The sequence below is a fragment of the Anabas testudineus genome, chromosome 17 (genome assembly GCF_900324465.2).
Source record: "Anabas testudineus chromosome 17, fAnaTes1.2, whole genome shotgun sequence".
Taxonomy (NCBI): domain Eukaryota; kingdom Metazoa; phylum Chordata; class Actinopteri; order Anabantiformes; family Anabantidae; genus Anabas; species Anabas testudineus.
This window is the reverse complement of record NC_046626.1, coordinates 6,321,717-6,336,561: the sequence shown is the minus strand read 5'-3', so window position 1 is coordinate 6,336,561 and position 14,845 is coordinate 6,321,717. Positions and strand designations below refer to the sequence as shown.

The window sequence follows — 14,845 nt, the reverse complement described above, 5'->3', positions numbered from 1 at the left end:
CCACACTGTGGAGTAAAAGCCTAAACAAACTATTTTTTTATTTTTTAAATCGTGGAGCACCCCCCCCCCCCCCCTCCCCCTCCCCCTGAACAAAGTTTTGCCACCACCACCAAACTAACTAACTATTACCTCATATTTCTATTCCTCTACTTTAAGGAGCTCCATTTGTGGTTATTTTCTGTTCCTATAGAGAGAAAACAGACATGTCCACCAAGCTTTAGCTGCTCTTCATTGTGGCACCGAGCTGCGATGATCGTGTCTAACGTGAGCCTGAGCGGCTGCGCGGGGGTCAACAGCGCTCTGTGCGCCGGAGCCGGGGAAGAGCACTTGGGGGGCGGCTCATACCGGACCACCCTCACTCCAACAGGGAACCTCGTCGTGGCTGTGTGCCTGGGCTTCATCGGCACTTTGGGACTTACGAACAACCTGCTGGTGCTGGTGCTGTTCTGCCGCTATAAGATGCTGCGCTCGCCCATCAACTTGCTGCTGATTAACATTTCCATCAGCGACCTCCTGGTGTGCGTACTGGGGACTCCGTTCAGCTTCGCGGCCAGCACGCAGGGAAGGTGGCTCATAGGAGACGGGGGGTGCGTGTGGTACGGCTTCGCCAACTCTCTCTTTGGTGAGTAGAAAACGCGGAATCCGCGGTGGGATGTTCGTTCGTGTTGTGTGATTTGGTTTGTGTTACATTTGTAAGCTCTAGGGTCTGTATCTTCTTATTTCTGATGTCTGGGACTGACGGTGCGCTGTAGGTATGGATCCTTCCCAAATCACTGCCCATGTTGGATCTGAAGATGAAATGATTTGTGCGGTCTGGGAGGAAAATGGGCATTTTGAATCTCATCTCTCCTTATAACGTCCTGTAGTTTACGCAGTGCATCTTCCTGATCACAGCAAACTTCCACAGAAAGGCTGAAAATCCGCTCGGTCCCTGTGAATAATGACAAAACGGCTCAATGCGCAACGTCGGAAAACATCCAACTTGGCACTAATTGACCAGCTGATTGGATTTACATGGAGCAGTGCCTTGAAATTCATTCAATCTGGGTGTGATCATTGCGCAGCCTCTCACAGCAGGGCTCGTTAAGGTGCGTGGAAAAGTGCAGATCATTTGAAAAACAAACAAACACAAAACGCAGCCAATAAGTCAGGAGCGATGACGTTGCGGATCCTTCTCGGCGCAGACGTCGCGTTGCACATGCTGCTGGATGCGCAGGTTTCGTGGTGCGGTGCCGGGTCATCATCTCCAGCTGTGGCACACAGGTTGAATCGCTTCCAGAGCTACACTGTGAAGGCGCAACGGCGCCCTGGGGATCTGGAGAAGCGCACGCTTCACTGGGAACTGCGAAAAAACGCGTGTTTCTGGACCGTCACCGGCTGCTAAATGCTTGTTACCGTGCAGCTGAGCGACTGAGCCCGAGGCCGGAAAAGTCTCATCCCGGCTCCTTCAGCTGTCGGTGCAGGTCTGAGGTGGGCTGCTGTGGGGATCGGGTCTCAGGCCGTGCGCAGGCTACGGCATGCATCAGCAGCATTAGCTGCACAATAAAATCACCCGGGGGGGGAGAAATCTGTAATGAGAGCAGGGGGGGAGGCAGGTCTACCTCTGCTCAGGAGTGCTGATATCGATGCAAATGGAGCACAATGATGCAACTGAGAATAACAACACTCACCTACCTGGAAAAAAGCTTGTGTGTGTTTATTTTCGACTGGATGAGGTTTGGAAATGAGCGAGTGCTGAATTAAAGCAACAACACAACCCATTTCACTGCCTCCACCAGAACTTTGAATGCGTTTCAATAATTCACAACTTTTATTGTCTTCCATTATAGTGTGCAGGAACAGGAAAGACTCTTTTTATTTCTGTCCTCACTTCACATCGAGTCTGCGTGTCTCTGCATACTATTGGCTGCCTCCTTCTTCCTCCAGTGGACCCAGCACACAGTCACTAGATTAACCCTGCATTGCTGGGCCTACTGAAGTTAGATTGACCTCCAGTGTGCACACCTCCCCTCACAGATACATTCTACCACAGATTAAGCTTCAAAAATGGATGAACCTGTGCAGAGGAGAGGAGATGCAAACTCACGTGCATCTGTGATTCACACAGGCACAGGCAACACCTGGCCTGAGTGATTTGAAATTATAACAGGGAAGAAGCCTCAGCAGGGAGAAAGCTGAATAATGCCACTGTGCTGTAAAGGTCAGAGACAGCAAGGCAGCTAATGAGCACCTGTAGCAAATAGTGAATTAAAGGTCTCCCAAAGCAGAGACAGTAATATGTTTTGGGGACAATAGGTCTGGTTTTAGCCAGACATTAATGTAAACAATCGCCTTTGCACATTCAGAGTTGGTTGGTCAGAGCCATCATCCTTAATGGTGGCAACCCACAGAAAGGTTTCTCTTATTTTAAACCTAGAGACTTCACATCAGGTCTGTGCATGTGTGATCGTACGCCGATGGAATTTATAACACAGCTTCATTTCATCCTGTGATTCTGAATCTGATGCTTTCTAACAGAAAAAACAAGACAGAGGCAGTGAGGGAGAAGTGCATCATGAAGACAGGAGAGCTTTTTTGTATTTCTTTTTAATTTCTGTATTTATAGTTTAGATATCATTTTAGACATTATCTCATCAGAAGATATCTAATTTTTGGAATATCACATTTAGCTGCTGCCTTTGATCCTGCAGATGGGTTTTGGTTAATTTTAGATTTTAAAAGTTACATCTAAAGTTGTGCAGGTGCCTTTTACTACGATGTTACAAGATTTCATTGATGAACTAATTGTCATCAGACGTATGAGGACAGTTTTCAAGAGCCTGGGGGCAAAGGGTCGCTGTCCCCTGGTTCATGACGGAGTGTGATGTCACAGAGGAGAGTTGCTGATTAGCAGATTCGATTTTGTCCACTCAGTTCAGGAGACATTTACAAATATTATCAGTCTGTCACCCTAAAGATTCATTACAACCCAGCCATCTCTTGAAGCATGCTCGGGTTCTCTAAACAATATGTGCGCGCATGTGTGTGTGTAGGAACTGTCTGCCAGAACAAGAAAACTGGTATTTATCAAAGGTGTGCAGGCACAGCATCTTGCATCTAACAATGATAAATCTCCCCTATTCTACATTCGTCTGCTAATACATTTACACACTCATTTACATACAGAAACACCTTCCAAATGCCAAACATGGACAACCAGAGCCCTCTCAAAGTCCTGCTGGCCTTAATGAGAAGAGGTACCTGTGTATAAAAGAGCAAACGAGAGAAATGAATAGGAAAAACACATCTCAGACAACACTACTGTGTTTTGCACTGGGCTTGATAATATAAGCCCAACTACTTCCACACCCCACTGGTGCCACACAAGTGGCTGCTACATGGGATTGCGTTGATGTCAAAAGAGCGTAGCCATGGTTCAAGCTAAAACCTGAGCTTTAGAAATCATTTGCTTTGTGCTGCAGCAGTTTTTTGCGGAATCATTTTGCAGAAATGCTTTTTCTAATATGCAATAAATGATAAAGAATAGCACAGAGAAGCATTCACAGATCAGATTTATTTTGTAAACAGTGTTTGTTTTCTGCAACAAGGTTTATTAGCACCAGATAAGTGCAAAAGCAGCATCCGCCAAACTGAATATTCTCCACACAACACTGCAAAAAATTGTTGTTGTTTCACCATCTCCAGCACGTAATATTGTGGAAACATTCAGGGTCTGTGGGGAAATCTCCGTGTCTCAGGGCCAAGGGCAGAATCCACTCTTGAAAGTATGTGACCTTCGAGCCCTCAAGCAGCGCTGCATGCTACTGTGATGAATACAGCCACGCGAGCTCAGGAGCACTTTTGGAAAACCATCCTTAAAATAGTCTGCTACTGAACCTCAAACTATATTACACAAGGAGGAAGCAGCTGAGTTCTCTGGGTCTGAGCACGCGTCAAGATGGACTCAAAGACAGTGGAAACATGTTCTGTGGTCTGACAAGTCCACGTTTCAGCTTGTTTTTTAGGAAACATGGAGGTCAGGCGAAGACCACCCAGACTATTATCAGCAGTAGGTGCAAGAGCACAAGCCAGCATGTGTGCTGGTATAGGGTGCATCAGTGCTCTGATCCCGAGGAAACCATTGATGCATTGAAGCTTATAGTGGGGTTTTAGAGAGAGACATATGCTGCCATTAAGTCAATGTCTTTTCCCAGTCACTGGATCATTCAGCAGGTCATCTGCAACACTAATCCTATGTACTGCCTTAATGTCTGCACTGGACATCACCAGTGGAAATTGGGTTAACTATATGCTCCTCTTATCTAGAGAAAGGGTCAATTCTTCTTCTACTTCGTCTGTGAGATCTATAAGAGCGACATCACTGCCTTCCTCCTATTCAGAATCCAACTCCAGATCAATGTGATGTTATATTATAAACACTGTGGCAAGTTCAGTGACGATGTTCTTTGCTTCTCTGACTGAGATAAAGCACTTGTAAATCTCCTTCTCTGCCTCATCCTCCATTCGTTGTTTGGCTTTTTGCATGATCAAAACATCTTTAAAATGAAAAAAAAAAGAAGAACTGTTGCACTGATTCAGACTGTTAGATGAAGATTGACCATAACCATTGTTATGCTTGTTGGTGTCCAGCCAATCAGAAAACTGTATTTTCAATGGAAAAAAAGTTTTGTCTGACTTCGCCCAGGTTTAAAATGTTGCTGTTGTACAAGAGCCATGATCACAGCGATTACTGATGCACCCCACAATGAATTGTAGTTTAAAGATGACATCAGCCACTCCATCTGCAGTTCTGTATCATTTCAAACATCACTGTGAGCAGAGAGAGAGAGCAACAGTGGATAAATGCCAGGTCGAATGAGACAAAACAGCAGCGGGCCAAGCTGTCCAAATACACAGGAAATATGTTTGGCTCAGACCAGATCCAACAGAAACACAAATACGTTGATGTAAAACTGTGTTGATTTTATAATATTGCAGCAGGTTATCGTAAGCTGAGTGTGAAATCTGGACAAGCACGGAGTGTGGTCAGTGGATCTTCACTATGCAAGTGTGCACAGGCCGACAGGAGCACATTCTGCAAACCCATCAATCACAGCAGCTAAAATGTGCTTCAGTTTTGTTCCACTGCCCCTCCTCATTTTTACATGTATTCATTCATCGTACTGAGTAGTCACGGCTTTGACACCTCAGAAAAAGCCTAGGACCGCTTTCTTGAAGGAACATCTAGTTCAGGTCCACTTCATTGCCCCTGAAAATCAATGGGCATGATGGATGGCCCTGTGGAGCATAAAGGCTTCAAAACAAATAGCAAACATGATAAAAAGGCTGAGAGATCACTGAGCTCCAGGCCCACTGCTGCTCTGCCTCTGAAATGCAGACAAAGAAAAGAAAAAAAAAAAGGCAGAGATATAGAGATACGGCATGAGTGTTTATTGAGCACTTATAAAAAGATAAGAAAGCTTCTCGGAAAATTCAGCGCTGTGTTTCACTGCATTGCGCCTGTCAAGCGCGGACACTGCACGTAGCGGTACTGCTTGTGATTTACAGCGATGTGTATCTGCTGCAGGCCCCAGCATGCGAAGTCAAATATTAGATTATTCCACCAACACGTTTGCTAGAGTTTTATTATGTTGCACAGGCAATTTTATTTTTTGAAATCACAACCTGCCCTCTCTCTGAAGCTATAAACCACGGAGCTCATTTTAACTGGGCTTTTGATTCCTTTGCTTTATATCATGGCGGCTGTGCACATATTCCTTACTGCAGTAGACTATCATCTGGACAGGCAGGGCATTATGTCTCTACTTGATGGTCTCATTAAATGTGAAGTGCATGCACAAGGTTTCTCCAGTGTTTGCTTAAGTGCTGTATTTTCTTGTGTGGATTTTATTAAGGTACAAATATCATGCTGTGTGGCTGCATGTGTGCAACGTGGATGCTTATAATGCTTACCTACCTGTGTGTGTGTCCTGTCTACCCTGCTGCAGGCATTGTGTCTCTCATCTCCCTTGCTGTCCTCTCATATGAGCGATACAGCACCATGATGGCCCCAACCGAGGCGGACCTCTCCAACTACCGTAAAATTTCCCTGGGCATTGCCCTGTCCTGGGTATACTCCCTCTTCTGGACCTTGCCGCCGCTCTTTGGCTGGAGCCACTATGGCCCCGAAGGCCCCGGGACCACCTGCTCAGTCAACTGGACATCAAAGACGGCGAATAACATCTCTTACATCATCTGCCTGTTTGTTTTCTGCCTCGTTGTGCCCTTCTCGGCGATTGTGTTCTGCTATGGGAAGCTGCTGTGCGCCATCAGACAGGTGAGACAATGAGGGGATGGGGAAGACTTCCACAGAACAAAAACGCTAGATAGCATAGCAATCCAGGGCATTTACCTTATAAAAGGTAACACAACTGTTTTACTTAGTAAAAGTTAGTAGTTTCTTAAACTCACTGCTCAACTTATGCCATGTGGAGTCAGCATGCAACTCCACTGTGGGTAACTATGTGAATGAAGTATACAGTGAACTGAGCAACAGCAAAAATGGATCCAGCTCCAGCTCACTGTGCATATATGTGTCCAAGTTTGACAGAAGTCAGACAGGTAGAAAACAACATTTTGTGCAAGTGAACCTTGGACCTACAAAATAAAACTCAATAATTCAGTAAACAGTGTGATATTCACAGGTGAACCACTCCTCTGGAGAAATGTTGTGCAATAAGAACTTCAGTATTTTGTTAAAGGTGAGGCTGGCGTTTAAATCCTGTCCACACCCTAACCCTGCAGTAGGGTTGCCCTCCATGCTGACACTGTCTCTCACACTCTACAGACCACCAGAAAACTAAAGGAAACTTATTCTGCTAAATGCAGCCCAGTGGTCTCATTGTAATATGGAAGGTTAAATGTAAATTGTATCAATTGTAGCCTGTGGATGCTTGACACAGTTAAAAGTTAATAACCAATGTATATATATATGTGTGGTATATATATATACATATATATATATATATATATATATATATATATATATATATATATATATATATATATATATATATATATATATATATATATATATATATATATAAACTCCAATATTGACTCCAGCAATTTAAGATGACAAGAGCAATGCTATTGTCTTTATTAGAGCAGGTATTTCAGACCGCTGCAGAAACAGAAACAGCTTTTATGTGCAGCGCAGAACGTGTGTCCTGGGATATAAAACACTTCAATCAGATTTTTGTGAAGTTGGAAATTCAACCAAAATAGCACATATAACCAGCTGTGAAGATAACACTAGAACAATGGTACACATTCATTTAAAACATAACATCATCACACAGATTTTAAATTGCTTAAATTTACAAAAAAAAAAAAAAAAAAGGATTTGTCCTTTAAAGGTTTGATAACTATACACGCGCCTCTCCAGTTCTTATTATTTCAGCTCAAACAACCTGCAGCTTCTTTATGAACACGATGGGTTCGGACTTTATTACATTTTTAATACCTCCCATTCAAATGGATGTTTTATTGCAGATCTAATTACAGTTATGAACCATAAACGGTGGCTCTGTCTCGCTGAAATTACCATTGGTGCTGTCGCTGTGGTCAAATAAAACCAGTCACCTGGGTCGTGGACACACCACATGCACCATTTGGTTTTCACATTTATTATGCAAGTGGATTGATTGAAGATGTATAGGTCTCATTTTCAGTATGACTTACGCCAGAGTCCATATTTATGTAGCATCACAACGTGGCCCCTTGAGGAGTAAAAGCCAGTGATTTGCTTTCTGACTTAACACCCTCAGAGAGTCGTTGCCATCTCCAGTGGTTTTAACTTCAGTGATGCGGCAGCCTATGAAGGGCAGCGTCAATCAAATGATACAGATGACAGATGAGATTACACACAAGATATAAAACTATATTAGAACATTTGTTTACGGCAGGTGTTTGATTGATAAAAGGTACAGACGTCGATCAAATATGGAAACTTAATCTTTAACAACTCTTCATGAACTATATTCATTATCTCTATTTACATTCATTCATTCTCTGTCAGCGATGCTGCTTAGCTTCAAATCGTTGCTGCTCAGTCTCATCATGTCCTGTTTGCACATGCCAAGTCAGTCAGTTCACAGTCTGGTTAGATTTAGTCAACAATTATTTTATAAACTCAAACTGAAAGCTATTTTTCTTTCTGTCCGTTCTGTATTGCACTGTGCTCCACAAGGAATGAATTTTCATTACCCTGCAAAAAAATGACATAATTACTTAAGAGACCTTGGGTGCAACAGGGAACGCATGTGCTTCACCATACTGGAGCGACAAATGCACTTTTTGAAACAGTGATTTAGATCCATCAAAAGTGTTTCTGCAGTAATAAATTAAATATGGATCCCTTGTGCTGATTCACTCACCTTCCCGTCCACTTAGCACGGTGCTATGGAAAAGTAGGCTGCGTTCATGCTAGTCATTCATTCATTTATTTGTGAAATTACTGATGGTAGAACTATGTTTAAGAAATACACTTTATCAAGTATGACTGCACGTTGTGATGTAATCTAATGCATGTACTAAAAATGTATATTTCTACTTCTTAGCTCACCAGATCATCTACCTAGTTGTATCTGCATTTATTCAGACCACACAAATGACTTGTTAGTCTTTAAATGCTGCCTATTACAGTTTGTCATTAGTAACATTTCTGCTATTTATTGATTTTGCTGTATTTTGCATATATAACGTTGATACCTCAATTAACTAGAGTTTGTCTATACAGAAAGTGGTACTACTGAGGTCATGACATAAGGTTACCTAAATTTGATTTGATGAGGGGAGACAGGGTGGAAGACTGTGTTCGCCCTCTCCAGGGAAGCTACACACTTCTACATGCACATATACATGGACATGCCCGCGCACGTGTGCACACACAGACACCTGCACACGTCTGCACGGTTTGCAAGATGAGATTTGAGAGTGTTTTTTTTTTTTTTTTCCGAGGAACATTAGGATTACTCACATAGACTCTGTGAGCATTGTGTTCTCTCAGGTAAACAATGAGTTGCTGTGTCATCTCTGATAAACTGGTTCTGTGTGTGACTCTGACATCATTATGGGGAAAGATGAAAAGCCATCAATAGAATGACAACAATTTGGTTCTTCTTTCTTTCATAAGGTTTATTGTAACGCTTTCTTCCTCTCTGTTTATGATTTTATGTCAATTTTCTTCACTTTGTTCTTTGTCTGTTGTCCCATTCTACACTTCATCTATTTGTTGTCCTTCCTTATTATAAAATACACAGTTCTTTGTACGGATGAAAATGGAGGCGAGCGAAAGTAATAGTGTTGTGTCTGTTTCTCTCTTTGTCAGTCTCTCCCTACCTCTACGTATTTCTATTGCTTCCAAACTCTTTCTCATATGTACACATTACATGTCAACTCCACTTTCTTTGTGGATCTTCTCCGTGCAGTATTTCATGTGCAGTGTATCTATCTGTGCTTGTTGTGCTTGTATAGTAAAGGCTACAGTTCCACTTTAGGGCCACGTTGGGTAACACCAGCTGGGACAGATAAAAGTGGTTGAGCAACTTGTCTAAAGCTAAAAGAGTTGAACTCCCCTATCTAATAATGTGACAATCACTGGGGCAGTCCACATGGGGAAGACTGAATTGAGTTAGGGGTTTTGTCCAAGTTGACATGTGTTCGCTTTGAACCATTTACTGTGAGAGCATCTATCACACGGCGAGCACAGCGAGTTGAACGGGAAGTCAAGTAATGTGTGGCACATCATAGAGTAGATTCAGAAAGAAAAGAAATACTAATTACAAACAGTAGCTAATTTAACTTTTGTTGTTCAAACATACTGTAAATAAAAAACTAAAATCTCTCATGTGCAAAATCATTCAGGTTCTTTGCTGTGGCGTTCCAAAGTGTAGGGATATGTGTGCATGTGCACAATTTACTCTGCATGATAGGACAAAATCAAAGCCATGAAGTCAGGGGAACTCTCTGTAGACCTTCACAATACATTTGTGGCATAGGTCGGGGCAAGACCATAACATCGTTACTAAAGGTTTGAGTGTCCCCAGGAGCACAGAGGACTCAATAATCCTGAAATGGAGGTTTGTAATGACCGGGACTCTTTCTAAAGTTTGCCCATCCAGCCATACTGAGCAGAACTCAAAGAGCTCTGCCCATACTTCAGCCCCATAGACCACCTGTAGAGAGCCCTGAAGATGGTAGTTTAGCTTAAGAGGATCTGTCAGTAAAAATGACGTACACTGCTTGTTAAGTGTGTGTCAGTGTTGTCGTCTCTTTTTATTGCCTCTTCTATGTGATGCTTGTTTTATCAGTGCACAGGACAGACACAGCAAGAGACGTGAGTCTGTCCTCACGTACAACAAACAGGCTAGATTATTGAACAGGTGCGTGCTTTAGAGCTCGACTTTGGATTATTGTTTATGGCTTTGGTTGTGTGTGTAGAAGCAAATTAACTTTGTAATGTAAATTTGCCATGTTGCTGAATACGATGTCATAATGGTGGACGCTGTAGAAACAAACACCCCCACCATCTGCAGGGCAAAAAAAGCACTATGAATAATAACAGTTTGTAATATGTAATGAGCAAAGGTGTTCACAACAGAGTGATTAAATTAGACACCCAATGTAAGGATTGAAATGCAAATGAGGAAATCATTTAACCTGAACCTGCAAATTCCATGAATGTTCAGCTGTGTACTACATGTTATCTGGTTAGTCAGCAATGCTGACAGACATTTGGTATTTCAATGGTGAAAGGCACAGCATGTCCTGGTTTAGTTGTTAATGGCCACCGAACCATTGAGATTAGTAGAAATGAATTACATGTCCTCTTTTCCCTTACCTTTAAAAATTAGAGCTCCCTGTGCCAGTACTAGGTCACTCTGCCATTCCAGTTTATCACAGCAAGAGCACAATCTACAGTGCTCTTTTATTATTTCGCATTATAACAAATAATAAAGGTTTCCACTGAAGCTGCCCTGCTTCATTTGCCTCTCCACTCAGTCCTATTACTAATTTAAAGGCTAACTGCTTTAGGCTTCCTGATTGGTGTAAAAGTACATGAATTCATCATGATTGATCATTACCAGCATGATTCTACTGAGGCCTTATGACTTATGTAGTTTCACATAGTTGTGAAGTGTCTAACTTGATTTAAAATTAAATAAAGACTATGATCAAACTGGATGCATGTCATTCGGATTTGGTTAACTGCTAATGAATTTGTTGACGGAGTAGCAATTCAGACTAAATGGGTGAATGGATGAGTCTGATGATTTATAATTCATTCATTACGACCCTCCACCCAGTTGATCTTGCCTTCATACACTTGCAAAGTTGTTCGAACAAAGACGTCACCAGCATAATTATAGGAACAGATTCATTTGCACAGACTAATATGGCCAAGACACATGATTTGAATGATAAAATATGCACGTGCACACGCGTGAGGGAGTCTTTGGTTCCCTCTCGTGTCTCAATTCCTATAACCTTTGTCTGAATTCATTATGTTACTCATACGTCCCCGTGGATGGCAGGCGATACTCTCAAGTGCTACAATATTTCTCCAACATCCTGCGGGCTGTGTGGCGCAGAGGTGAAAAGGGAGCGAGGGAGTGAGATGAAGATATCAAGAGGTTGTGAGGGAGCCAGGGAGATGAAAGGGGAAATGGGGGGGGTGCGGCAGACTGTGACTGCTGGAGTCCTCATTTTGTGCTGGCCCACATAGTGACCTCTCAGTCGTCATGTGTGTCATGTAGTAATTTCATTGGCCACAAGTAGATATTTTTTCCCTGGCTTTGCTCTTTTGGTAATTTCATGACCTGCAATCACGCTGTACAAAAATAGAAAGGGAGTGTGATAGGGTGGGACCTCTCCTGCCTCCACCTACAGTCCTTTGCTGGTATCTACAAATATAAAATGCTTCTTTACTTATTGGTGGGAAGCTGGTGAGGGATCCTGCGAACGCTCTCAATTCTTGTGAGTGCTTCTAACAGTGTGTTTAGAGTAAGGAATGGCTGTGAGGAGAGCAGCAGTGTTGACATATTTGCCATCTTTTATTGCATTGGGAGAATTGCTGAGTACATCCACGAGGCTGTCACACTAGACTTTGTTGCTCCACTGCACCAGATGGATTTTTTCTTTGCTCCAAATAAAGAGTAAACATAAATTAATATCAGGTGGACTCCAGGGTCTTTGCTAGGGAGTATATGTATACAGGGTCATTTTCATTCCCTCTGTAGATATCATGTAAATCATAATGTACGTGTGATCCTTATTGTCACATCTCCATACTGTACATCAACATTGATAGTCCCTGCCAGTGGGACTTTTCTGAATCTCCACACACACACACACAGTATAACGGCTCACTTCATTTCATTTTCTGCAGTGACTGCTTCAATCCCTGCTTTCTCACTTGCTCTTTCACTCTTTTGTGGGCTCTCAGTCTCACAGCTCTCCGTGGGCCTTCATCACATATTCTTTCCCTGCCATTATCATCCATCTTCTTCACCTTGGTTGCCTCAGTTGCGATAATCACTTCCATCCCATCTCCTCCCCTCATCACCTCTCCAGAAAGCAAACCAAAATGTGCTGTTTTTGTGAAACAATAAGACAGATGTTGACATCTGATGGCAAGTAGTTATCTGTGCATACAAAGCAAGGGAAACAAAATAAGAGCGGAAGCCTTTGTTTTTATGTGCATGTGCTCAAAGGGTCTGTTGTGTTTTTATTGTCCTACGTGAGACACACACTGAATGCACTCATTTCTGTGAAAAAAAGTATATTTTAGTAAACTTTAGTTGGCTCAGTTTTGGTTTGCGCATAAGAGACAAACCAAAATACTCAAGTTACAGCAAAGACAGCAGAATAGACTTACTGATGAGAAGACCAAGTTGTTTTTATTTGCTTGTGTTTGTATGACTGGGGATTGACACAGGAGTCAAATTAACCAAGTCTACCAAGAGGTAAAGCAGCAGAAAATTTATTTAAATTATTTACATCCATCTGTTGTGATGTGAAACTATTTAAAAATATTTGAAATCAAATACATTTTAGTAGATGAGTGAGTAACTGACGTAGACTTTCAGTTGGACTCATGTGCTGCTCTGCTTTAGAATAAATGCTGAGTGAAGCATGCTGACACACTCTTAGTTTAGCCTGTAATGTTTACCATGTTTATCAGTGCAGTATTCAGCACCTATTTAGCACCAAACACAACTGGACAGTGAGGCTGATGAAAGTGTCATTAGGTTTCATATTTAGCCAGGCACTTAGTGAAGTGACTTACAGAACAACGTAATTACTACATATACAAAACATGAGTTGAAAATGTTTTTTTCCAGGATTAATATTAAACCCACAGAATTTGTGTCTAGTATAAACTTAATGCCAGACTCTAATATGATGTTTCCAATATCACTGGTGTGTTTAGCTCTGATAAAAGGATGCAGGTAGCATTATGATAGATGATAATATATAGATCACCCATACTTTATCTGGTTTTTCTACAGATATGCTGTATACTGTAGATTATACAGGGTATTTTAAAAACCTGTTCAACTGTGATAAACATTACACATGTTGAAGCATCCTCCTCAGTCATGTGACAGAACCTTATTGTCTCAGCTGCCATATTAAGGTAACTCGTCAATTTTATCTGACCCACTGCTGAAACTTTCCATTTGCAAGATGATCAATAAGACTGGTGGCTTTGGGAACACTGCAGTATAAAGTCAGTGTTTACGGGGGATTGTTGAATACTCTTTTCTACTTTGAGGTTTCTGTATTCTGGGATATGCTGTAAGTTTTGTAAGTAACTAGCCCACATCAATAAAGTTCTGGCAAAAAGAGAAAGTTACTTTATTGACCCACACATCTAAAATGTTAATGTTGTTTCAATGGAAACAAACTCAGAGGGGAAGCAATCTCACCACTACACTGGCCAGCAGCTGGATAGTGTAGTGGTAAGGAGCTGGGTGGGTTTATTACTGACCTAGTAACTCAAACTACATTTATCACATAGGCAAAGCTATTTAATTATTCATAGTTACTTTTCATATTACATTAATTATTCACACTTGAGCTAAAGCTGTTGGTTTGGACACAAAGATTTGATGGCTGTCATCAAAATGTCATATACAGTAAATGTAATTCCCATCGCATTTGCTTTCAACCCAAAGTGGGACAGTAAGATGTGAAAGCATCCAGCCCAGTTTTTCACTCATGTGCTTTGATGATGGATTCTCAAAGAGGAGAACAAAGGGCAGGCTCGGACCAAAAATCAGAAATCCACAGGGCAAAAACAGTCAGTTGGATCACACAGGAGAGACACAGCTATTTAAGGTGTTTTGGTTTTAAGCGTGCCGTAGCTGGATGTTATAAAATGAATGCCAAATTTGCCTGGATCACACAAATGAATTACAGCTCTAAACAATACTGGCTCGCTTGATGGTGTAAGATGATAATTGATATGAGACTTCGAATGGTTCTTTCAGACAGTAACATGGAAGCAAGATGCATTTACTGAATCTGAGATTCTCGTTAGCTGCAGTGCACCAGGTAAAAACAACTAGATGAAACAGAAGCTGGGTGGGTTTTCCTCAGCTGCAGGCAGCTCCGTCAATATGATACTGAATACGGTGATGTTTGATATTTTGAGCACAATAAACTATTAATAGTTTGTTTGTTGGTGGAGCTGGGGTTCACCAGCTGTGGTGGCAAATGGCTGAATTCGGAAGGACCTATGAGATGCTACAGCCTTTCAAAACCATATTGTCCAACGTAGGAAATAATTTAGTGTATA

At 41.9% G+C, this 14,845-nt stretch overlaps 1 protein-coding gene across 1 annotated transcript in view; it reads left to right on the top strand.

Moving 5' to 3' along the window:
- The first annotated feature begins 249 nt into the window (after nucleotides 1–249).
- LOC113172128 (vertebrate ancient opsin-like) overlaps nucleotides 250–14,845 on the top strand; it is a 38,506-nt gene continuing 23,910 nt past the window's right edge. Inside the window, exons 1-2 of the mRNA XM_026374962.1 lie at nucleotides 250–622; nucleotides 5,988–6,316. Coding sequence (XP_026230747.1) covers nucleotides 250–622; nucleotides 5,988–6,316 — 702 coding nt within the window. The remainder of the gene's footprint in view (nucleotides 623–5,987; nucleotides 6,317–14,845) is intronic.